The following is a 27,025-nucleotide window of genomic DNA, read 5'->3' as shown; positions in this document are numbered from 1 at the left end:
GGAAAATAAAGTGTATCTTGCTTATTTTTTATGCTGTCAGGCTACTGTAGAAAATGGTTCCTGAAATGTGCTTTGCTTCAAATGGCAAACGTCAAGAAACGGATTATTGTACTTTTGTTCCATCATGGTTCCATTGTGTTAGAATGTCTGCTTGGTTCTCAATGGCTTTTTATACGACTTCAATTTTATACGGTTTTGATTTGCGACAACCGGGTTGCGTTCAGGCTATCTGACCGTTGCGTTATCTTTTTTTCAAGTTATATCATCCTGAGTTTTGTCAGTGGGGTCTGGATAGGTGCTTATCTTTGGTGCTTGGTAACAAGTATCAACTTCCATTAGCAACACAACCTCAAAACAAGGACGCCGGGCTATCAAAGAACGGTATAGGCTGCTAGCATACCTATTGAGCAGTACAGGGTGATTTGCAACACGATGCTAAATGTTCAATCTTGAACGTACCCTTGCTCTATCCTTTCTATCACAGTGGATGTAGACAATTTAGCAGTGCATTGTTATCTCAAAATGTACTAAAACGATTGTCTTAAAAAAAAAATAAGAAGACACATTTGTGCCACACGTTTTCGATGAAGTCGTATTCCACACACATTTCAGTGCATCGTAATACATGACTTTCTTGCAAACATGACATGATGCTATCTATGACTGAATACAGTTTATGATGAAATACTTCCATGCCAAGATGTAGGCTGCTTGTGGTCGGATGTCCATACCTCTTACGTACTGACGTTTGAGGTTTATTTGAGCCATCAGTAATGTTAAGAACAGGTTACGGTGATGACACTATGAAGTAGACATGTCGCACAGACAAAGGGATGTTAAAAGCTTGCCACGTGCTGACCGTGTAATGCCAACATAATCAACATGAACAGTATTCAACCTCAATGTATGCATGACTACATCAACAACAACAAAAACATTTCTTTTTTTTTTATTGTGAATAATAATTTGCCACTACATCCAGTTATTGATTGTACTTTTAACTCTTCCATCAGAGGTCAATTTTGTGAGAAACAACTTTTTTCTACCTAAGCATTTCCAGCACTGCAAGTGATTGTTTTGAAAGACTCTGTCTGAGACTGCCGGTCATGGTTTGGTAGCAGTTTGGATTGTGATTTATTTATATTTTCCTAGAAAAATATTATTAGACAACCACTATGTTTACCACTAAAACGTGAAACATTTCGGGGCTCCACGGCACAATGCGCCTTGATTTGATGTCTGTTTTATTATGAATATGAAATGTGGGAAAAGTGTATCTGTAACTTGGACTGTTCATGGGAACAGAATGTGATATTTCTCGTCTCGTCTCTTGGGGCTCTATCCAATCTGGAAAGCTGAAGCGTTACAAATGCCGTAATAGATATTGAAAGGGAATCTCTGATTGAGCCGATATATGCAGTGTTTATCGTGAATGGCGTCATCGCTAAAGTGGGAACATTGCCTTCTTGCTGTAAAGCTGAACTTCTGCGATGCGGATCGAATAGAGCCCCTGGTTTGTATATATAATGTGTTCATTTACATTTATGTACAGTCTTTTTTGTAATAAACAGCTCACCGAAACAACACATGAAGCTGCTCTTTGGTGGGGGATTTGTCTTTGGGACAGTTAAAGAAGAGGGAAGAGTGGTAGAGTTGTCCTCTGTATCTCAGTTGATAGAGTATGGAGCTTGCAATACCAAGATAGTGGGTTTGATTCCCGGGACCACTCGTACATTAAAATGTACGCGTGCGTGACTGTAAATCTATTATTAAGAGCTAATTGGAAATCCAATTAGTTTCTATGGCGTTTTTGCCAAACAATTTAACACCCAATAATACTACTCATTAATACACACACACACACACATGACTTAGTCACTTCATTGCAACGCACTATCCATAGCAACTCTACATCACAGTTTTTCATTGAAGTAAGGTCAATGACCAACAGTAAAGTTAATTGTCAACTAACAGATAGAAACGGGAGTTTGCATGCTAGACATGAAGCACAATGCCAAAGAGATGTTCATCTGCCCGTCAGCATGTAATAAATACTATAGGAATTGATCTGGCTTAGCCAATTATGTCTGTGTTGATAAAGCGGCATAACAACATGCTGTACATCTTCATCAGGTTGCAATTACAACATAGCTTTACTGTGGTTAACTTAGGTTTTAATAATTCTGACTTATTACATAAATAATACAATTCAATACATAAATAACCCAAGAACATGCATCGCGGGGGTTGGGTTAAATGCGGAAGACACATTTCGGTTGAATGCATTCAGTTGTGCAACTGACTAGGTATCCCCCCTTTCCCTATACAACTGACTAGGTATCCCCCCTTTCCCTATACAACTGACTAGGTATCCCCCCTTTCCCTATACAACTGACTAGGTATCCCCCCTTTCCCTATACAACTGACTAGGTATCCCCCCTTTCCCTATTCAACTGACTAGGTATCCCCCTTTCCCATCAGTCACTGGTTTGGAAATGTCTCCACTGCATTGTGTTGTCCAATCATATCTTGTCAGATCAGTTACTTAAAGAAGGAGGGAAGAAAGGAAGAATGCATTTTGAATTATTGGAGCAGGGCCTGTCACCTCCCGAGGTGCTATTTTTTAAAAGCATCGCTCTGGTTCATGAACACTGGGACTGTCTGTCTGTAGGTAGGTAGGTTGAGAACGTCCTCTACAGAAGTCATGGGTGAGTGGGCGGAGCTCCATCCCTAGACCCCAGAGCTCCACCCAGGAGGGGGCGGGGGAATAAAGTCTGGGGGCGGTTCAGAGAGGTCGTCCTGATCAGGATGTCCATTGGCCCTCACTGTTGCTGAGGAAAGGAAAATAATATATTATTTAGTGTGTGTGTGTGTGTGTGTGTGTGTGTGTGTGTGTGTGTGTGTGTGTGTGTGTGTGTCACCTATGTGCCCAGTAGAATGTGTGGGAGGGCTGGAGATAGGCAGACTGGTCACATGCAGAGTGGAGGTGGTGGTTAAGGCTCTCCTCACTGCCTTCTGATAGTTGTGATACAGGGTGGCCCCATACTAAACAAAGATAGATACGGGTAGGTACACACAAGAGAGTAAAGGGTATGAGAAGAGTAAAGGGTATGAGTAGAGTAAAGGGTATGAGTAGAGTAAAGGGTATGAGTAGAGTAAAGGGTATGAGTAGAGGAAAGGGTATGAGTAGAGGAAAGGTTATGAGTAGAGGAAAGGGTATGAGTAGAGGAAAGGGTATGAGTAAAGGGTATGAGTAGAGGAAAGGGTATGAGTAGAGGAAAGGGTATGAGTAGAGGAAAGGTTATGAGTAGAGGAAAGGGTATGAGTAGAGGAAAGGGTATGAGTAGAGTAAAGGGTATGAGTAGAGTAAAGGGTATGAGAAGAGTAAAGGGTATGAGTAGAGTAAAGGGTATGAGTAGAGGAAAGGGTATGAGTAGAGTAAAGGGTATGAGTAAAGGGTATGAGTAGAGTAAAGGGTATGAGTAGAGTAAAGGGTATGAGAAGAGTAAAGGGTATGAGTAGAGTAAAGGGTATGAGTAGAGGAAAGGGTATGAGTAGAGGAAAGCGTATGAGTAGAGTAAAGGGTATGAGTAGAGGAAAGGGTATGAGTAGAGGAAAGGGTATGAGTAGAGTAAAGGGTATGAGTAGAGTAAAGGGTATGAGTAGAGTAAAGGGTATGAGAAGAGTAAAGGGTATGAGTAGAGTAAAGAGTATGAGTAGAGGAAAGGGTATGAGTAGAGGAAAGCGTATGAGTAGAGTAAAGGGTATGAGTAGAGGAAAGGTTGAGTAGAGGAAAGGGTATGAGTAAAGGGTATGAGTAGAGTAAAGGGTATGAGAAGAGTAAAGGGTATGAGTAGAGTAAAGGGTAAGAGTAGAGGAAAGGTTATGAGTAGAGTAAAGGGTATGAGTAGAGGAAAGGTTGAGTAGAGGAAAGGGTATGGGTAAAGGGTATGAGTAGAGTAAAGGGTATGAGTAGAGTAAAGGGTATGAGTAGAGTAAAGGGTAAGAGTAAAGGGTATGAGTAGAGTAAAGGGTATGAGTAGAGTAAAGGGTATGAGTAGAGTAAAGGGTATGAGTAGAGTAAAGGGTAAGAGTAAAGGGTATGAGTAGAGTAAAGGGTATGAGTAGAGTAAAGGGTAAGAGTAAAGGGTATGAGTAGAGGAAAGGTTATGAGTAGAGTAAAGGGTATGAGTAAAGGGTATGAGTAGAGTAAAGGGTAAGAGTAAAGGGTAAGAGTAGAGTAAAGGGTATGAGTAGAGTAAAGGGTATGAGTAGAGTAAAGGGTAAGAGTAGAGTAAAGGGTAAGAGTAAAGGGTATGAGTAGAGGAAAGGTTATGAGTAGAGTAAAGGGTATGAGTAGAGTAAAGGGTAAGAGTAAAGGGTATGAGTAGAGGAAAGGTTATGAGTAGAGTAAAGGGTATGAGTAGAGTAAAGGTTATGAGTAGAGGAAAGGTTATGAGTAGAGGAAAGGGTATGAGTAGAGGAAAGGTTATGAGTAAAGGAAAGGGTATGAGTAAAGGGTATGAGTAAAGTCTAACCTTGGCTACTCTGATGGAGTTGACCCAGAGGGAGAGAGTGTGCTCATCGTCACAACACAGGAACCTGATGTACTGGGACTCCTTCTGGATCTGAGGATGCTACAGGGCAAGACCAGAACATATTGTATTGATGGTAATCAACGCACCTACAGCTAATTCTCCCATGCATGCAATGTCTGTCAGGAGAGACTGCATCGATGCTTGATGCAATACGTCTTTGTTCAAGGAGTCCAGTATTTATTGTTTTAGAAGTTCATCAACAAGCCTGCAGGAGGCGACCTATGATGGAGCTCCATGTGTACTTCACTAGCAATGGTAAGAACCTTTCTCGATCATGTTAAGAATGCATGAACATTCCCATACACCCAAAATAAATGGTGAGGTAAAAAAATAAAAGGCCCCTAATTTGAACCATAACTTTGTTGCCTGTTTTAAATCAAAACTCTTATTTGAAGATACACTTTTTTGTCACACCAAATTTTTGCCTCTAGAAAATAGTGCCCAAAACAGAAATGGATTCAGCTCGTATGTTGCCGTTATAAACCGTAACGTGGAAATATAAGCTCAAGTTCAAGGTAACAGTTAGGAACTCAACTTCCGGTGATGTACCTTTAAAAACAAATCACTGTCAGACATGGTTCTGACCTATTATAACTGACCTATGACTTATTGTAACTGACCTATTGTAACTGACCTATTGTGACCTATTATAACTGACCTATTATAACTGACTTATTGTAACTGGCCTATTATAACTGACCTATTGCAACCTATTGTAACTGACCTATTGTGACCTATTATAACTAACCTATTGTGGCCTATTATAACTCACCTATTATAACTGACTTATTGTAACTGGCCTATTATAACTGACCTATTGCAACCTATTATAACTGGGGCGGCAGGGTAGCCTAGTGGTTAGAGCATTGGACTTGAGCAAACCCCTGAGCTGACAAGGTACAAATCTGTCGTTCTGCCCCTGAACAGGCAGTTAACCCACTGTTCCTAGGCCGTCATTGAAAATAAGAATTTGTTCTTAACTGACTTGCCTAGTTAAATAAAGGTAAAATAAAAAAATTAAAAAAATAACTGACTTATTGTAACTGACCTATTATAACTGACCTATTATAACTAACCTATTGTGACCTATTATAACAGACATATAATAACTGACTTATTGTAACTGACCTATTATAACTGACCTATTAATACTGGCCTATTATAACTGGCCTATTGTAACTGACATATTGTAACTGACCTATTATAACTAACCTATTGTGACCTATTATAACTGACCTATTATAACTGACATATTGTAACTGACTTATTATAACTGACCTATTGTGACCTATTATAACTGACCTATTGTGACCTATTATAACTGACCTATTGTAACTGATCTATTGTAACTGACCTATTGTAACTGACCTATTGTGACCTATTATAACTAACCTATTGTGACCTATTATAACTAACCTAGTATAACTGGCCTATTGTAACTGACCTATTGCGACCTATTGTAACTGACCTATTATAACTGACCTATTATAACTTATTGTAACTGACCTATTATAACTGACCTATTATAACTTATTGTAACTGACCTATTATAACTGACCTATTATAACTGACTTATTGTAACTGGCCTATTATAACTGACCTATTGCAACCTATTGTAACTGACCTATTGTGACCTATTATAACTAACCTATTGTGACCTATTATAACGGACCTATTATAACTGACTTATTGTAACTGGCCTCTTATAACTGACCTATTGTGACCTATTATGACTGACCTATTAATACTGGCCTATTATAATTGACTTATTGTAACTGACCTATTGTAACTGACCTATTATAACTAACCTATTGTGACCTATTATAACTGACCTATTATAACGGACTTATTGTAACTGACCTATTATAACTGACCTATTTATTATAACTGACTTATCGTAACTGACCTATTGTAACTGACCTATAACTGACCTATTGTAACCTATTGTAACTGACCTATTGTAACTGACCTATTATAACTAACCTATTGTGACCTATTATAACTAACCTAGTATAACTGGCCTATTGTAACTGACCTATTGCGACCTATTATAACTGACCTATTATAACTGACCTATTATAACTGACCTATTGTGGCCTATTGTAACTGATCTATTGTAACCTATTATAACTGACCTATTGTAACTGTCCTATTATAACTGACCTATTATAACTGACCTATTGTAGCTGACCTATTGTGACCTATTATAACTAACCTATTGTGACCTATAATAACTAACCTAGTATAACTGGCCTATTGTAACTGACCTATTAATACTGGCCTATTATAACTGGCCTATTGTAACTGACATATTGTAACTGACCTATTGTAACTGACCTATTGTGACCTATTATAGCTAACCTATTGTGACCTATTATAACTAACCTAGTATAACTGGCCTATTGTAACTGACCTATTGCGACCTATTATAACTGACCTATTATAACTGACCTATTATAACTGACCTATTGTGGCCTATTGTAACTGATCTATTGTAACCTATTATAACTGACCTATTGTAACTGACCTATTATAACTGACCTATTATAACTGACCTATTGTGGCCTATTGTAACTGATCTATTGTAACCTATTATAATTGACCTATTGTAGCTGACCTATTGTGACCTATTATAACTAACCTATTGTGACCTATAATAACTAACCTAGTATAACTGGCCTATTGCGACCTTTTATAACTGACCTATTATAACTGACCTATTGCGACCTATTGTAACTGACTTATTGTAACTGACCTATTATAACTGACCTATTTCAACCTATTATAACTGACTTATTGTAACTGACCTATTATAACTGACCTATTATAACTGACCTATTATAACTGACCTATTGTAACTGACCTATTGTAACCTATTATAACTGGCCTATTGTAACTGACCTATTGTAACTGACCTATTATAACTGACCTATTGTAACTGACCTATTGTAACTGACCTATTGTAACTGACCTATTATAACTGACCTATTGTAACTGACCTATTATAACTGACCTATTATAACTGACCTATTATAACTGACCTATTGCGGCATATTATAACTGACCTATTATAACTTACTTATTGTAACTGACCTATTGTAACTGACCTACTGTAACTGACCTTCCACTTCCTTACTGGTTGACCTTACCATGAGAACCATCACTATCATCAACTTAGCTGTTAATTTCCTGAAAATATGAAACAGAGATAACAGAGATAACAGAGGTAACAGAGGTAACAGAGATAACAGAGGTAACAGAGATAACATAGGTAACAGAGATAACAGAGATAACATAGGGATAGATCTTGGGCTCCTGAGTGGCGCAGCGATCTAAGGCACTGCCTTAGTGCTCGATGCGTCACTACAGACACCCTGGTTCAAATCCAGGCTGTATCACAACTGGCTGTGATTGGGAGTCCCATAGGGCATCGCACAATTGGCCCAGCATCTTCCTGGTTTGGCCGGTGTAGGGCGTCATTGTAAATAATAATTTGTTCTTCACTGACTTGCCTAGTTAAATAAAAATTAAAGTTTAAAAAAATTGGATAGTAGAAAAAGTGCAAACTCCTCCCATCTGGCACTCCAAGCAGGCTTAAGAAAACAAAGCTCAACGTAGTAGAAAGATTTCAAGTAGTATTTCAACCCAGAGAGAACATTGGGGTTGAGTGGTGAATTGTAGTTGCAAACTAAGGACCATCAGACACAGCTCAACCCAGCTGCAAGGTTCTAAGTACCCGACCCTGAACGCTCTTTTGAAGGGACGCCACAACCCAGCATGTGTCAGACCTGCCCTCCACTTCAACCAACTGACACCTCACTCCCCCTGCTGTCATTCTTTGTCTGAGAAAATTATATTCTCTGTAGGGGAAACGTTTCCTTATTAAAAAGCCTCTTGATGACTGACAGGTCGTTTAAGTTGATAACTGTCTGTCTGTCTGTCTGCCTGATTGTCTGTCTGCTTCTCTCTTTCTCTCTCTCTCATTCTCTCGTTCTCTCTCATTTCTCTTTCTCTCTTGACACCTCACTCCCCCTGCTTTCATTCTTTTTCTGTCTCTCTCGCTGTCTCTCTCTGTCTCTCTCTTTATGTTTCTCTCTCTCTGTCTCCATTTCACTTTTTCTCCCTTTCTCTCTCTTTCGCTCTGATCTCCCTGTCTCTCTCTTTCTCGACCTGTCTCTCTGTCTCTGTCTCTTTCTCTCTCTTTCTCGACCTGTCTCTCTGTCTCTGTCTCTTTCTCTCTCTCTGTCTCTCTTTCGTTCCTCATAATAGATAGTGATCTCTGATGGACCACACTAAACTATAGCAACATCCACGTCAGATGTCGGTGTGTGGTGGCGTCGTGGCAATGTGTTATAGTAGACACAATAGGACACAACTTCCTGTTAACATTTTTTATATTTAAACATGCAAACATTCAAATATTTGTTGCCTTGCTGGCCCTCAAAACTTTTTTCATTTGTATTGTATTGCAAACCATGCAGGGCCGAGCACGCCCCCATCCACATTGACAGGGCTTAGTGGAGCAGGTAGAGAGCTTCAAGTTCCTCGGTGTCCACATCACTAAGGAATTACCATGGTCCACACACAACAACACAGTCGTGAAGAGGGCACGACAACGCCTCTTCCTGCTGAGGAGGCTGAGTTAACCCCCACAATCACTCCAGAGCCATTACAATGTCACTGACCCTGTCCTTCTTTTAGCCTGTCAAAAGTGTGTGTGTGTGTGTGTGTGTGTGTGTGTGTGTGTGTGTGTGTGTGTGTGTGTGTGTGTGTGTGTGTGTGTGTGTGTGTGTGTGTGTGTGTGAGAGAGTGTGTGTGAGAGTGTGTGTGAGAGTGTGTGTGAGAGAGTGTGTGTGAGAGTGTGTGTGTGTGTGTGTGTGTGTGTGTGTGTTACCTCAGGGTGTTGATGGGAGAAGAAAAATAAATGAATAACCATCATGCTATTGTTTCCTCTGAAGTGGATGGCCTACCTTGAGGATGAAGCAGAAGTTAGTGGGTGCTTTGTACTTCTGTTTGTAATCAGTGGTGGTGTAGATGTTGACTTTGTCAAACTGAATGAAGCACGCCAGGTCCCTGGATGTCTGCCAAGGGAGAAAAGCATTAAAAAACCCGGACAAGTAGAATTCAGTTCATATGGATCATATTACTGAAGATGCAGTAAGTTATTACGGATTTCCTACAGCACTGTTTTAGTGGGAAATGTCCCAATATGAAGGAATTAATGTAGACGTCCTCACTAATAAAAAATAAAAAAACTGGTTTACCTCAGTTCTATGTAGAAACAACATGTATAGGTCTCTGTAAAAGTTTAGAAATGGCCTGTAATACTGTATATCAAAAATACTTTCTATGTTTGGACAAGATGTTTACGGGACTTGCTGGACTTTGATGGTTATTACGTCACTTCCTGTACCTTTGTCTTTCCTTTAGGCACATAGTATATCCCAGAAGCTCTGAGCAGGAAGTAGCGACGTTTCCACGATTTCTTCCTGTCCTCCCTCAGATACAGCGGCCCCTCCAGGTCTGGGACGATGACAGACGGCCCCTCAAAATGTTCCTGGATTCAGACGTTTAAAATAAAGTGTTTGAGGGTTTTGGATAAATCTGATTTGCTATAGAGGAAGGAGAACTCCTTCAATAAAAATATTAGCACAGTGAACGTGTTTATTATATAAGCTACAGAATCCTCTATAGGTGTGTTTGTGAGGATAACTCACCTTTAGCAGAAGTTCCTTATGGCATTCTTTTATCTCATTCATACATTGTTTATGTTTCTTCCATAGGTAGAATATCTTGGAGGTGAAAAGACAATGTTAGATAAAAAAAAAAAAGATTAAAAAAACAACACCTTATGGAACGGAGGGGACTGTGAAGCAACACAAACATTGGCACAGACACATGCACACACATGCACATGCACACACACACACACACACACACACACACACACACACACACACACACACACACACACAATAACATACGCACTATACACACACACGGATTTAGTACTGTAAATATGTGGTAGTGGTGGAGTAGGGGCCTGAGGGCACACAGTGTGTTGTGAAATCTGTGAATGTATTGTAATGTTTTAAAATAGTATAAACTGCCTTAATTTTGCTGGACCCCAGGAAGAGTAGCTGCTGTTTTGTCAGGAACTAATGGGGATCCATAATAAACCCCAGGAAGAGTAGCTGCTGCCTTGGCAGGAACTAATGGGGATCCATAATAAACCCCAGGAAGAGTAGCTGCTGTTTTGGCAGGAACTAATGGGGATCCATAATAAACCCCAGGAAGAGTAGCTGCTGTTTTGTCAGGAACTAATGGGGATCCATAATAAACCCCAGGAAGAGTAGCTGCTGTTTTGTCAGGAACTAATGGGGATCCATAATAAACCCCAGGAAGAGTAGCTGCTGTTTTGTCAGGAACTAATGGGGATCCATAATAAACCCCAGGAAGAGTAGCTGCTGCCTTGGCAGGAACTAATGGGGATCCATAATAAACCCCAGGAAGAGTAGCTGCTGTTTTGGCAGGAACTAATGGGGATCCATAATAAATATAAATATAAATGTCAGCACAGGGATATCAATAATGGAACTAAAACACAGAGCTTGGCTGCCAGTTGGTCTACTATAACCAAATCTTTCATTTGGTAAAAAGTTGGCAAAAATAGAGACATATGTAGCAACCATGCAACATACCATTTCACTGTTAAATTAGAAAGCACAGTTCACTGTTTTGTGTGAACTCTGGGCCATGGTCATAAGGGCAAGCAACAGTAAATGTTTTAAAACATTTTGCAACAGAAAACACAAATTGAAATTTGTTTTTGGCTGAAGTTCAAGTAGTTTCCTCCCTGTTTCAATAAATGTTATTCCGTTTGGTGCCGAATCAATACTTCCCAGGTCTCTACTGTACTCACCTGGGGGTCTTTGAAGAGGAGATATTTGTTGGGTCTCAGAAGGAAAAGGATTTTGTTTTCACTGTCTCGTGTCCATGCAGAAAGAGACTCCACCAGATATTCATGGTCTTCAAACCCCCTTTCTGTATTGAGAAAAAAATAGGAACTTCAATTGCTTTCTGAAAATGATGTACATTAAATCATACTGTACAATATCATATCTTAAATCATACCACTAATACTTTGACTGCACTTGACTGAACTTGCTTGGTGCAATGGAACCAATGGAAGAGTCTAAAAAGTACAAACCCGACACCAAACTGCCATTTCAGTCAGGCTCAATCAAACGCTCAAAGTATTTGACAGAAACAAATACTATTTGAACCCAGGTCTGGTGTGTGAGCCTCACCAGCCTGCAGCTCAGGGTTGGTCTCACATAGGCTCCAGTCCATGCTGCAGTCGCAGTGGGTCTTCTCAAACAGATTATCCAGCACGTCCCTCACCGTCTGTTTCTCGTCCACCATCAGTGTCTTGGAGCTGCCATCGCTCATCATCACCTTGACCACCAACTACAAGGATGTACATAGGAACAACGATAGACATATAAGTATTTATTGGGAAACACTCAATATGGCCACCGGTTCACCCATCACAGATCATTGACTTGAATGGGGATAGCCATTCTAGTCATTCTATTTCTATGTGAAGAGCATTTCACAATGATTACTAGAGTGATGTGCATCTACACTCCCCTCCGTATGTATTTGGACAGTAAAGCTAACATGTTAAATGTGTCTCTATAATCCATCATTTTGGATTTGAGATCAAATGTTTCATAGTAGAAAATGTCACCTTAAATTTGAGTTTTTTTTGTTTTATACATGTCTGTTTCACAGTTTAGAAATGACAGCACTTTATGTACCTAGTCCCCTCCATTTTAAGATGTCATAAGTATTTGGACAGATTTGACTTATTAGTGTAAAGTAGCCAAAAGTTGAGTATTTGGCCACATATCCCTTGCACACAATGACTTTATCAAGCTTGTGACTTGACAAACTTGTTGGATGCATTTACGGCATGTTTTGGTTGTGTTTCGGATGATGTTTTGGATGTGTTTCGGATGATGTTTTGGTTGTGTTTCTGTGTGTTTCGGATGATGTTTTGGTTGTGTTTCGGATTATGTTTTGGTTGTGTTTCGGATGATGTTTTGGATGTGTTTCGGATGATGTTTTGGTTGTGTTTCTGTGTGTTTCGGATGATGTTTTGGTTGTGTTTCGGATGATGTTTTGGTTGTGTTTCGGATGATGTTTTGGATGTGTTTCTGTGTGTTTCGGATGATGTTTTGGTTGTGTTTCGGATGATGTTTTGGTTGTGTTTCGGATGATGTTTTGGATGTGTTTCGGATGATGTTTTGGATGTGTTTCGGATGATGTTTTGGTGGTGTTTCGGATGATGTTTTGCCCAATAGGACGTGAAATGAAAGGTTACATTCTGGATTGTTGCCTCATAGGAACCATTTGATCTCAAATCCGAAATGCTGCAGTATAGAGCTGTCATTTACAATTTTAGCATCACTGTCCAAATACATATGGAGGGGAGTGTATATATATATATATATATATAGGTGTTTTCCTCCAAACCTCACAGTGATATACATGATATAGAGGTATCTCAACTCCTCACAAAGTGAAGCTTCTATTATAGCCGGTTTAGTGAAATTAACCCAATGTACCTTTTTAACTTTGGCTTCTTTTAGCTTCTCCAGAGCCAGCTTGATTTTGTCGGCTTTGGCTTGTGCTTCAGCCTCTCCCTGGAAAAATGAAGGTATAATGTTTAATTAAAAGAGCAAGAGTGTAAAGCAGTGCTACCTTTTACTGTATATCGGAAGTAAATAGCTACAAAAACAGAAAGGTTAAAATGCCTTGATATACAGAAATATAAATAACTGCAGAACTCAAGGGCCTGATGTTGTGTACCCCTGCATTTATAACATAAATAGTTATGTGTTCTTGCCTGAGACCTGAAGACTTACATTAGCTCCCTGGCTAATGCCTAGCTTTTAGCTCAGAGGGCTAACAGTCTTGTGGTGAGCAGGAAACCCGCGTTCCAACCCCAGTCAGTCACACATTACAGCGTACAGTATATCTATGGGAAGTTACCGCTAGCAGTGGTTCAGAGGGTTCAGGAGGGAGAGAGGAGGAGGAGGGGATAGGTGCTTGGACATTTTGTTGCGGGGTGTAGAGGCCAGACTTGTGCTGTTGTGTGTGGACATGTCCCGTCTTGGCTGCATTCAGTGTCTCCTCTGTCTCCGTCAAATCTGACCCCAGATCAGCCATCAGAGCGTCAAGGTCGTGATCCTCTAGCTCATTTAGAGATTCTACCAGAGAGGAAGATGAAAATTAGAGGAGGTAGGGTTTATCTGATCAAAAGGGGTTGTGGGTAAATGGGACAACACAACTACTTCCCTTCTAGTTAATTACTTTACCAGTCTAACTCGTGTACTAGTCAAATGTGAGGTTGTTATTGGCAAGCAAGGCTTGAAATACATTTACAGTATGTCATATGCATCAACTCTAGAGATAACTGTTTGATGATCTAGTGTTGCTGGTGTTTTTCACCTTTCAAATCTGTGAACCCAATAGAGAAGTTGTTTTCTATCTGTGAACTGCTGGATGATATTTCTGAGGAGTCCGTTTCATACCCAAGACTCTGTCAAGACAAAGGGTTCAGATGAAGAGTTTGAATACAGATATTTTAGGACATGAACAGACAGGAATTGTATGTTTTACATACACTCTTACAAAAAAAGGGTTCCAAATGGGTTCTTCGGCTGTCCCCATAGGAGAACCTTTTTTGGTTCCAGGTTGAACCCTTTTAGGTTCCAGGTAGAACCCTTTTTGGTTCCAGGTAGAACTCTTTTGGGTTCCATGCAGAACCCTCTGTGGAATTCAAAAGGGTTCTTCAAAGGGTTCTCCTTCGGGGAGGTTCTAGATAGCACCTTTTTTTTCTAAGAGTGTAGAGAACACTCCAACAATGTTTGCAGCATTTGTAAGTTAATTCCAAGAATGCCCTCTAGAAAAATATTCCGTTTTCTTTTTTTTTTTCTTCAAGGACGTTCTGGGTAGCCATGCTTATAAGCTGTGTGGAACACAGTCAGAATTCAGACCTTGTATTTTTTTTTATGTCAAATAGAAAGATAACAGAAATATAAAAGAAGAAAGCTATAATTCTGCATTAAGTCAATGATGTGATGTCAGAGAGAAACTGATTATTAAAGATGTAATGCAATGTTTTCATAAACATCCCCAGCAGGCAACACCAGTAATTCTATATCTTAAACAGTCTATAGAAGTGGGCGACCTGCCGACCTGCATATGATCTCCCCTGGCACACATGAAACCTGATGAATGTAGAAACAAACATCTGTTTTCATGTTCAAAGCCACGCTCAATTAAACCTTTAGCCCTTTGAGTCATTGGGTAGCAAACCATGGATGGATTCTGAGGTCTGATTAGCCTGCATGCTCCCAGGCAATAACCCAAATTATGTATAAATCCAATCATGGCCATAATTGGATTACATTTGATCCTCTTAAATTCAGGAAGAATGATTATTCAAATAAAACTGGTTTCTTCCTAATTTGGAAAAGACCCTGTTAGACAGTGACACATTTGTGGTTCTCCATATGAGGTTTAATTGACCCATTACGTAGTGTTCGATTTTAATGTATTGCCATTTAGGACCAATCCTGTCCTTAGATCTACATTCATTAAAAGGGGAAGATCCATATTTTACAACTTGATGTTACATGGTTCCTCACCCTGAAAGTAGTCTATGGGCCTGGAGAATATGTAATCCATGTTTTTAACAGCCACTATAAACTTCAGCTAACTTTATCTAGCGCAATCAGCTGAAAATCAATGGAAGGGATTTGTCAGCATCAAACCCGATATTGAGTTAATTCGGTTATTTTTAAAATGTCTATTCCTTGTTTGTCCCTATCACTTTCATTGATGTTTAGCTAGCGGTGGCTTCAGTTAGCTGAAGTTTGTAATGGTTGTTTAAAGAAAACCAAGCCATGGACTATAGTTTCTCCCGGTCCATAGACTACTTCGGGCTCCCAAGTGGCGCAGCGGTCTAAGGCACTGCATCTCAGTGCAAAAGGTGTCACTGCAGTCCCTGGTTTGATTCCAGGGACTGGATCTGTCCAAGAATGGGAGCCCCATAGGGCAGCCTCACAATTGGGCCGGGGTAGACCGTTATTGTAAATAACAATATGTTCTTAACTGGCTTACCTAGTTTAAATAAAGGTACTAAAAATCTAACGTTAAGGTGTAAAATACTGAAATGTCCCTTTAAGAGGAGTTGAATGCATGGCATACAATGCACATACTTCAGGCCTAAGCCAGTATTCTATTTGTGTCAAAATGTTTCGTCTGGCTACATACATAATAGTGTCATGGAGGACCAAAAGTGCTTGAAGACATCCTCATCCTACGATGACCTTAAAATCAGTGGCTTGCGTCCATTACTCAAACCAGATGATATTACTTCTCATCATTCACTTGATAAATCAACATCTTCTCTACATTAATTTAAAAGATAATACATTGGAAATGAAAAGGCTAATTTACAGCTGTAGTCCTTGGGTTAAAAACCGCTACAGCCTCAATAAAAAAACTATTTAACACAGTTGCTGATGTTCTGATGAATCATGGGAAGTGTAGTTTATGAATAAGAGTGGTCCCAGTGATAACTTACCTGTGTTAGGAGGTCCATCTCTCCCAGCAGGTCAGTGAACATGGCGTCTATGTCCTCCATCTGTTACAGAGAACAAGCAGCAGTTGTTTAAAACAAATGGCTACACGCAAGAAGACCATCAATGAGCCCAACCAGTGTAGACTGCTGAGGGGAGGACGCCTTATTATAATGGCTGGAACGGCGTGAATGGAATGGCATCGAACACATGGAAACCATGTTTGACATCATTACCACGAGCCCATCCTCCCCATTAAGGTGACCACCAACTTCCTGTGAGCCGTAAACATGACATCATTGGAGTTGACAGAGAATAGCCCTACTCAACCAAAGCCACTTCAACTTGTAAAATCTTAATTAAAGGGATAGTTTCAGCTAAATTGCATGAATGCAGTCTATGGACAAAGAAAGGCTGTAATCCCATCCTTGGTTTTTACTGACACCAACTGCTAATATTAGCATTTTTCTAACCGAAAAAAACCGCTGTAAATGAATGGTACCCAGTTAGCGTGTTTTAAATGCCCACAGTGGCACAGAGACTCAATGTGGCGGTGTGGTATGTGACGGCTCAAAGGGCTTCCATGTTGCTTGTACTTTGAGAGGTGGACACATTTTTATTAGAGGCTGCCAGACAAGTTGCTTTTTAAAAAGGTTCAATGCAGCTGTTTTTATCTCAATATCAAATCCTTTCTGGGTAGGAGGTGTTTAGTCCCAGGCTCCTTAGCTTAGTGATGAGCATTGAGGGCACTATGGGGTTGAACGTGGAGCTGTAGTCAAATAGGTGTTCCTTTTGACCAGGTGGGAAAAGGCAGTGTGGAGTGCAAAATAATTGCCGTCATCTATGGATTTGTTGGGGCGGTATGTGAATTGGAGTGGATCCAGTGTTTCTGGGATGATGGTGTTGACGTGAGCCATGACCAGGCTTTCAAAGCATTTCACGGCTACAGATGTGAGTGCTACGCGGCGGTAGTCATTTAGAAAGATTACCTTGGCATTCTTGGGCACAGGGACTATATGGTGGTTGGCTTGAAAAATATATTGGTATTACAGACTGGGCTAGGGAGAGGTTGAAAATGTCAGTGAAGACACTTGCCAGCTGGTCAGCGCATGCACTGAGTACTCGTCACTGTGAATGTTAACCTGTTTAAAGGTCTTACTCACATCGGCTACAGAGCATGTGATCATACAGTCGTCCGGAACAGCTGGTGCTCTCACACATGGTTCAGTGTTGCATGCCTCGAAGCGAGCATAGAAGGCATTTAGCTCGTCTGGTAGTCTCGTGTTTGCAAGCCCTGACACATCCAATGAGTTCCTCTGTAAAGTGTCTGTGTTCTTTTACACATCTTAATCTTTTCTTTTTATTAGTCAGTCTGAGATATGTCTTTTTCTTTGTAACTCTGCCTAGAAGGCCAGCATCCAGGAGTTGCCTCTTCACTGGTGACGTTGAGACTGGTGTTTTGCGGGTACTGTTTAATGAAGCTGCCAGTTGAGGACTTGTGAGGCGTCTGTTTCTCAAACTAGACACTAATGTACTTGTCCTATTGCTCAGTTGTGCACCACTCCTCTTTCTATTCTGGTTAGGGCAGTTTGTGCTGTTCTGTGAAGGGAGTAGTACACAGCATTGTACTAGATCTTCAGTTTCTTGGCAATTTCTTCCATGGGATAGCCTTAATTTCTCAGAACAAGAATAGACTGACGAGTTTCAGAAGAAAAGCCTTTGTTTCTGGCCATTTTGAGCCTGTAATCAAACTCACAAATGCTGATGCGCTAGACTAGTTGAGTATCTGAAGGCCATTTTTAATGGTTATTTAAAACAGCACAACAGTTTTCAGCTGTGCTAACATAATTGCAAAAGGTTTTTCTAATGATCATTTAGCCTTTTAAAATTATAAACTTGGATTAGCTAACACAACGTGCCATTAGAACACAGGAGTGATGGTTGCTGATACAGTGGCTTGCATAAGTATTCACCCCCCCTTGGCATTTTTCCTATTTTCTTGACTTAAAACATCAAATTAAAATTGATTTTTGGGGGGTTGTGTCATTTGATTTACACAACATGCCTACCACTTTGAAGATGCAAAATATTTAATTGTGTAACAAACAATAAATAAGACAAAAAACAGAACTTGAGTGTGCATAACTATTCCCCCCCTTCCCAAAGTCAATACTTTGTAGAGCCACCTTCTGCAGGAATTAAAGCTGCAAGTCCCTTGGGGTATGTCTCTATAAGCTTGGCACATCTAGCCACTGGGATTTTTGCCCATTCTTCAAGGCAAAACTTCTCCAGCTCCTTCAAGTTGGATGGGTTCCGCTAGTGTACAGCAATCTTTAAGTCATACCACAGATTCTCAATTGGATTAAGGTCTGGGCTTTGACTAGGCCATTCAAAGACAATTAAACATTTCCCCTTAAACCACTCAAATGTTGCTTTAGCAGTATGCTTAGGGTTATTGTGCTGCTAGAAGGTGAACCTCCGTCCCAGTCTCAAATCTCTGGAAGATTGAAACAGGTTTCCTTCAAGAATTTCCCTGTATTTAGTGCCATCCATCATTCCTTCAGTTCTGACCAGTTTCCCAGGCCCTGCCGATGAAAAACTTCCCCACAGCAGGATGCTGCCACCACCATGCTCCACTGTGGGGATGGTGTTCTCTTGGTGATGAGAGGTGTTGGGTTTGCGCCAGTTATAGCGTTTTCCTTGATGGCCAAAAAGCTCACTTTTAGTCTCATCTGACCAGAGTACCTTCTTCCATATGTTTGGGAACTCTCCCACATGCCTTTTGGCGAACACCAAACATGTTTGGTTATTTTTTACTTCTTCTGGCCACTCTTCTGTAAAGCTGTGAAATGCACGGCTTAAAGTGGTCCTATGGACAGAAACTCCAATCACCACTGTGGAGCTTTGCAGCTCCTTCAGGGTTATCTTTGGTCTCTTTGCTGCCTCTGATTAATGCCCTCCTTGCCTGGTCCATGAGTTTTGTTGGGCGGCCCTCTCTTGGCAGGTTTGCTGTGATGCCACGTTCTTTCAATTTTTTAATAATGGATTTAATGGTGCTCTGTGGGATGTTCAAAGTTTCTGATATTTTTTTATAACCCAACCCTGATCTGTACTTCTCCACAACTTTGTCGCTGACCTTTTTGGAGAGCTCCTTGGTCTTCATGATGCCCCTTGCTTGGTGGTGTTGCAGATTCTGGGGCCTTTCAGAACAGGTGTATACAGTGCCTTGCGAAAGTATTCGGCCCCCTTGAACTTTGCGACCTTTTGCCACATTTCAGGCTTCAAACATAAAGATATAAAACTGTATTTTTTTGTGAAGAATCAACAACAAGTGGGACACAATCATGAAGTGGAACGACATTTATTGGATATTTCAAACTTTTTTAACAAATCAAAAACTGAAAAATTGGGCGTGCAAAATTATTCAGCCCCTTTACTTTCAGTGCAGCAAACTCTCTCCAGAAGTTCAGTGAGGATCTCTGAATGATCCAATGTTGACCTAAATGACTAATGATGATAAATACAATCCACCTGTGTGTAATCAAGTCTCCGTATAAATGCACCTGCACTGTGATAGTCTCAGAGGTCCGTTAAAAGCGCAGAGAGCATCATGAAGAACAAGGAACACACCAGGCAGGTCCGAGATACTGTTGTGAAGAAGTTTAAAGCCGGATTTGGATACAAAAATATTTCCCAAGCTTTAAACATCCCAAGGAGCACTGTGCAAGCGATAATATTGAAATGGAAGGAGTATCAGACCACTGCAAATCTACCAAGACCTGGCCGTCCCTCTAAACTTTCAGCTCATACAAGGAGAAGACTGATCAGAGATGCAGCCAAGAGGCCCATGATCACTCTGGATGAACTGCAGAGATCTACAGCTGAGGTGGGAGACTCTGTCCATAGGACAACAATCAGTTGTATATTGTACAAATCTGGCCTTTATGGAAGAGTGGCAAGAAGAAAGCCATTTCTTAAAGATATCCATAAAAAGTGTTGTTTAAAGTTTGCCACAAGCCACCTGGGAGACACACCAAACATGTGGAAGAAGGTGCTCTGGTCAGATGAAACCAAAATTGAACTTTTTGGCAACAATGCAAAACGTTATGTTTGGCGTAAAAGCAACACAGCTCATCACACTGAACACACCATCCCCACTGTCAAACATGGTGGTGGCAGCATCATGGTTTGGGCCTGCTTTTCTTCAGCAGGGACAGGGAAGATGGTTAAAATTGATGGGAAGATGGATGGAGCCAAATACAGGACCATTCTGGAAGAAAACCTGATGGAGTCTGCAAAAGACCTGAGACTGGGACGGAGATTTGTCTTTCAACAAGACAATGATCCAAAACATAAAGCAAAATCTACAATGGAATGGTTCAAAAATAAACATATCTAGGTGTTAGAATGGCCAAGTCAAAGTCCAGACCTGAATCCAATTGAGAATCTGTGGAAAGAACTGAAAACTGCTGTTCACAAATGCTCTCCATCCAACCTCACTGAGCTCGAGCTGTTTTGCAAGGAGGAATGGGAAAAAATGTCAGTCTCTCGATGTGCAAAACTGATAGAGACATACCCCAAGCGACTGACAGCTGTAATCGCAGCAAAAGGTGGCGCTACAAAGTATTAACTTAAGGGGGCTGAATAATTTTGCACGCCCAATTTTTCAGTTTTTGATTTGTTAAAAAAGTTTGAAATATCCAATAAATGTCGTTCCACTTCATGATTGTGTCCCACTTGTTGTTGATTCTTCACAAAAAAATACAGTTTTATATCTTTATGTTTGAAGCCTGAAATGTGGCAAAAGGTCGCAAAGTTCAAGGGGGCCGAATACTTTCGCAAGGTACTGTATATACACTGAGATCATGTGACAGATCATGTGACACTTAGATTGCACACAGGTGGACTTTATTTAACTAATTATGTGACTTCTGAAGGTAATTGGTCACACCAGATCTTATTTAGGGGCTTCATAGCAAAGGGGGTGAATACATATACACTCACCACTTTTCTGTTTTTAATATGTACATTTTTATTTTAACAATTCATTTTTTTCATTTAATTTCATTTCACTTCACCAAATCAAATCAAATCATACACATGGTTAGCAGATGTTAATGCGAGTGTAGCGAAATGCTTGTGCTTCTAGTTGCGACAATGCAGTAATAACCAACAAGTAATCTAACCTAACAATTCCACAACTACTACCTTATACACACAAGTGTAAAGGGATAAAGAATATGTACATAAAGATATATGAATGAGTGATGGGAGAGAACGGCATAGGCAAGATGGAGTAGATGGTATCGAGTACAGTATATACATGTGAGATGAGCAATGTAGGGTATGTAAACAAAGTGGCATAGTTTAAAGTGGCTTGTGATACATGTATTACATAAAGATGGCAAGATGCAGTAGATGATGTAGAGTACAGTATATACATATACATATGAGATGAGTAATTAGGGTATGTAAACATTATATTTTGTTTATGTCCATTACATGAAATCCAAATAAAAATCAATTTAAATTACAGGTTGTAATGCAACAAAATAGAAAAAACACCAAGGGGGTGAATACTTTTGCAAGGCAGTGTAATGGGCCTCTGTACGCCTATGTAGATATTCCATTAAAAATAACCCGTTCCGGCTCCAATAGTCATTTACAACATTAACAATGTATTTCTGATTCATTTGATGTTATTTTAATGCACAAAACAATTGCCTTTCTTTCAAAAACAAGGACATTTCTAAGCGACCACCAAACTTTTGAACGGTGGTGTATAAAACACAGAGAAATCCTTTTTTTTTGTTGACTGCACTGGACCTTTAAGACAGAGAGGCTATGCGGCACATTAAACCATCCCATAAGCAAAGTCTGATGCTCTTTCAGAGAGGCCTGTTCAGGTTAGCTACTGAGTTAATCCATATGGAGAATGGGGAGCGTTTATGGCCAACGTTAAGTAAAATATGCACCAGTACATGTGTAGCAGGCAGCTCTGGCCAAAATGGATCATCTCTTCAAGTATTTCCTTTAGATAGGAGCACTGTCTCGCTAAAGGTGAGAGGCATTCTATAACCATAACTCAAATGAACATCGGAACAGCATAACTAGACCATATGCAGGGACATATGGAGGGACATATGCAGGGACATATGGAGGGACATATGGAGGGACATATGGAGGGACATATGGAGGGACATATGCAGGGACATATGGAGGATCCATAGTATGGAGTAAAGAATACATCCGAACCAAGTGTTGCTGGTCCAGATTAGAACTTTGGTAAATATAGAGAGTCAATGTCTTTCACTCTCTGAGTCCTTATCCACCCAGCATAGCTAACGCCTGAATAGTTCCACTCTGTTTTGCCAGACGAGTAAACAGACCATCCATTTAAGCTGTAATGAGGAACAGAAAAAGGACTGCATGGGGTGACTATTGTTTCCATATGAATGTCAAAATGCTGGATGTAAAACAATGTGGGGTTTTTGTTCCAGATCCTGATTCTGCTATATTCTATCTGACAGGACCTGTGTGTTTTTAATGAAGGGGGAAATAACAAACTTGGCATTGTGACATATCGCGGGCTTGGAAACAACATCCTCTCATGACACTCAGCTCCATCAATTCAACACAGCTTAGGGATGAAGTGTTTAGTGCACAAGACTACACGTTTAGATACTTCTCAAAAAAACTGTTTGACAAAGGCCCATCCATCCATCCATCCACCCACCCACCCACCCACCCAGCCATCTACCCATCCATCCACCCACCCACCCATCCAGCAATTTCCCCATCCATCCATCCACCCACCCACCCACCCATCTACCCATCCATCCACCCACCCACCCAGCCATCTACCCATCCATCCACCCACCCACCCAGCCATCTACCCATCCATCCACCCAGCCACCCAGCCATCTACCCATCCATCCATCCATCCACCCATCCATCCATCCAGCCATCCATCCATCCATCCATCCATCCATCCATCCACCCACCCACCCACCCATCCACCCATCCATCCACCCGCCCATCCAGCCACCCAGCCATCCATCCACCCATCCAGCCATCCATCCAATCCAGCCATCTACCCATCATCCACCCACCCACCCAGCCATCCACCCATCCATCCACCCACCCATCTACCCATCCATCCACCCACCCACCCAGCCATCTACCCATCCATCCACCCACCCACCCAGCCATCTACCCATCCATCCACTCACCCACCCAGCCATCTACCCATCCATCCACCCAGCCACCCAGCCATCTACCCATCCATCCATCCATCCACCCATCCATCCATCCAGCCATCCATCCATCCATCCATCCATCCACCCACCCACCCATCCACCCATCCATCCACCCACCCATCCAGCCACCCAGCCATCCATCCACCCATCCAGCCATCCATCCATCCATCCATCCACCCACCCACCCACCCAGCCATCTACCCATCATCCACCCACCCACCCAGCCATCCACCCATCCATCCACCCACCCATCTACCCATCCATCCACCCACCCACCCAGCCATCTACCCATCCATCCACCCACCCACCCAGCCATCTACCCATCCATCCACCCACCCACCCACCCAGCCATCTACCCATCCATCCATCTACCCATCCATCCATCCATCCACCCATCCATCCATCCATCCACCCGCCCATCCATCCAGCCACCCAGCCATCCATCCACCCATCCAGCCACCCACCCACCCACCCAGCCATCCATCCATCCACCCATCCAGCTACCCAACCATCCATCCAGCCACCCAGCCAGCCAGCCGCCCACCCAAATACCGACCCAGCCACCCACCCAAATACCGACCCAGCCACCCACCCACCAACGCACCCAGCCATCCATCCACCCATCCATCCAGCCACCCACCCAGCCACCCATCCAGCCACCCACCCAGCCACCCATCCAAGTACCTACCCATCCAAGTACCCACCCACCCATCCACCCACCCAGCCACCCACCCACGCACCCAGCCATCCATCCATCCAGCCACCCAGCCACCCATCCAGCCACCCATCCATCCATCCAGCCACCCAGCCACCCACCCACCCACCCAGCCACCCATCCAGCCACCCACCCAAGTACCTACCCATCCAAGTACCCATCTACCCATCCACCCACCCAGCCACCCACCCACGCACCCAGCCATCCATCCATCCAGCCACCCACCCACCCAGCCACCCATCCAGCCACCCATCGACCTGATAGCTCATTGAAACAGACACATTAATAGACGTTCCACATCATCCTGTTCTAGCAAAGAGGCTGCTTTCAGCTGCCACTGTGGTCTGTGGACATGTTACTTCTGCGTTGACACATAAAGTGACACACTAAAGAACAGACAGACAGACAGACTGACTGACAGACAGACAGAAAGGCCAACGCCTTATCAACAATGATTTATTGTGCAGAGAGAGAGAGAGAGATATAGTGCTTGTTGATAGTGACTGTAGGCTACATATGTTGAATGTTCTTGTGGTCAAATGCTCCCTCTGTTTTATAATTGAATACATAAGCAATTACTGGCTGCTGCTGTAAAAAGACATGTGTTTGCTTTAATTGGGCAATCTGGCATTCAATGGTTATCATTAATTATAAGTCCACAAAGGATGTACCAATCCCAGATTGCCTATTTAACCAAAGCTGATGTGTATGTTCAAGTATTTAACCCTAAACTGGCCAATGGGCTGTATTTGTGATAGTAATGTACTGTAGTAGCACATAACAATTTTCAGCATGACATGAAAATGTTACAAGGCCAAATATGAGCAATTCAACATCGCATTAAGAGCAACCACGCCCTTATCTTTGGCAGTACCAGAAGAAGCATTAAACCTCAAACCTGGAAAGAGTGTAATTCCAGACCGTAAGATAACATAACAGATGATGACGCTACAAGTAAAGTGTCCATTCACAGACGTATTAAGTAAGCAAAGTCATCAAAGTCAAAGGACGTACATTTCAAAGATAAACATGTAAAAAGACAAACAAGATCCTGTCTAAAACAACCAAAGTGTTTACCTTTGGAGTTGAACGATCTCCCGGGTTACTCTCCAGTCATAGAGTCAACGGTAGATATTGTATCTGTAGTTCTTGTGTCTTAAAGTACATGTGCACCTTGCACACGTGGGGTTGATCTGGAACTGGTATGAATACTGAGACTTGTCTGATCAGTGGGCTCTATTTCCTGTTCTGTGGGGAAGTTGACCTTCTCACTGTGGCATGACTCAGCAAAAGGCTTGGTTTGTACTGTATCTAAGCATGAGGTGGCTTTCTCTTCTTGTCTCCTCTGCCTAATCTGCACTGGTCTGAGGATACAGGATAGGTTCAAACAAGATGTTGGAAGCTTACTGTGAATTTGCTTTGGGGCTTGTCCAGATTTGAGGGAGGATTCAATGTTCAGACCTTGAAAAGGTTTCATTTGACTGTAGGTTGTGATTTCATAGATGTTTTTTATAACTATGTCATAAAGTTGATACGGACTCTATTCGCAGTTTAAAAATGCGACATAAGTTGGTGTTAATGTTACAAGGAATGATACTGAATGCATCATAGGCCATCTAATAACATGACAAGATGTAGCCTAAAGGGTTTGTCAGTTCATCGGTTTACAGAGTAGACGTCAAAACACACGTGTGGTCCTGACAGCAATTCCTAATTAGGCTGAAAAAGGCCATATATATATAGGAGTATTCCTGTACACAGTCCTCTTTACTCCACAGTCATCAGAGTAAATTATGTGCTTGTGGGAGTTCCATTATTAAAGCCTGTGATATTTTTAATGAAAGAAAGCAAGCAGAGGAAACATTCAACCACGGTTGAATTTCAACTGGAGGCTTGTGCTTTAACCAAAGCCACATGGCAGAAGGAGGATGAGGGAAACGGAGAGGTTGTAAAGTATACATAAAAGACGACAGACTTAGGTTTTCATCTCTCCTTTTTACGATTCCTTAGATTTGTGTTTTAGAAAGTCTGTCGCTGCGCACTTAATGTCAGAGAGGAGATCAAAGCCGTCATTCGCCCCTCAAAGCTGCCATTCACCCCTTCAGTGAATTTGATAGTACTTAATATTGTGGGGGAAAAGGTCTGTAGTCTGAAACACATACTGTCCCCTGTCGAAGTCTCAAATACATTTTAGCGTGGAATTTATTCTTCTGTTTTTATTTCAAATTTTTCATTAGCTTGTATTCCAAAGTTAAAATAGCAAAGAGGCAAATAATAATAATAATGATGTAATAATAATAATAATGATGTAATAATAATAATGATATTGTAAATCAAACTTGTGATTTCATAATTTACAGTAACTAACAGTACCTTTTGATTAATTTACTTTAATTCACAATTAATTAAATACTAGACAGCCATACATAACTTTGAGTTTGTAAGGTTGAAAACTAAAAACAAACTCACAGCGGGTAACAAAATCGGAGGCATGGGCGGATTGGCCATCTGGCAATTCTGGTAAATGCTAGATGGGCCGGATCATCTTTTTTTTGGGAGGGTGGGCTGGTTGAAAACGGAAAGGTGGTGCCGAAAAAGTTAGATAGAGACAAAAAAAAGGCTCTTGAGGCCGACGCTGTTAAACGTGTGAAATTAACAGCCATATTTTCTAAAAGTTCTGGTTCTGCTTGTCCGAGTGCTGTGACTGTGTCTGTGCTGAGAAATGATGTTAGGCTTAGCACCGACAAACCAGCTGCTGCTACAAAAGACAGTGCGGTCGAGGTAGAGAGAACTGAG

General features: G+C 41.3%; 1 protein-coding gene across 1 annotated transcript; it reads right to left on the bottom strand.

Moving 5' to 3' along the window:
- Positions 1-935: 935 nt before the first annotated feature.
- LOC139375835 (amyloid beta A4 precursor protein-binding family B member 1-interacting protein-like) lies at positions 936-25,424 on the bottom strand. Its single transcript, XM_071117741.1, has 13 exons — positions 25,307-25,424; positions 16,261-16,320; positions 14,118-14,208; positions 13,659-13,876; positions 13,232-13,309; positions 11,909-12,068; positions 11,521-11,642; positions 10,316-10,390; positions 10,012-10,155; positions 9,569-9,679; positions 4,539-4,637; positions 2,922-3,045; positions 936-2,831 (listed from the first exon to the last, which is right to left on the bottom strand). The coding sequence occupies exons 2-13, from the start codon at positions 16,318-16,320 to the stop codon at positions 2,731-2,733; spliced, it is 1,383 nt and encodes a 460-aa protein (XP_070973842.1). The 5' UTR covers positions 25,307-25,424; the 3' UTR covers positions 936-2,730.
- Between the last annotated feature and the right edge of the window lie 1,601 nt (positions 25,425-27,025).

The sequence above is a fragment of the Oncorhynchus clarkii genome, chromosome 20 (genome assembly GCF_045791955.1).
Source record: "Oncorhynchus clarkii lewisi isolate Uvic-CL-2024 chromosome 20, UVic_Ocla_1.0, whole genome shotgun sequence".
NCBI lineage: Eukaryota > Metazoa > Chordata > Actinopteri > Salmoniformes > Salmonidae > Oncorhynchus > Oncorhynchus clarkii.
Note: the sequence above shows the minus strand (reverse complement) of the source record. Positions and strands in the feature narration are given on the sequence as shown.

Excerpts from the sequence above, each read along its gene's own strand:
- LOC139375835 (XM_071117741.1), bottom strand. The coding sequence starts at position 16,320 with ATGGAGGACATAGACGCCATGTTCACTGACCTGCTGGGAGAGATGGAC. Across the intron at positions 10,391-11,520 it reads TCCTCTTCAAAGACCCCCAG|ATATTCTACCTATGGAAGAA; the intron begins GTGAGTACAGTA and ends TTCACCTCCAAG. Across the intron at positions 3,046-4,538 it reads ACTCCATCAGAGTAGCCAAG|TATGGGGCCACCCTGTATCA; the intron begins GTTAGACTTTAC and ends ATCTTTGTTTAG.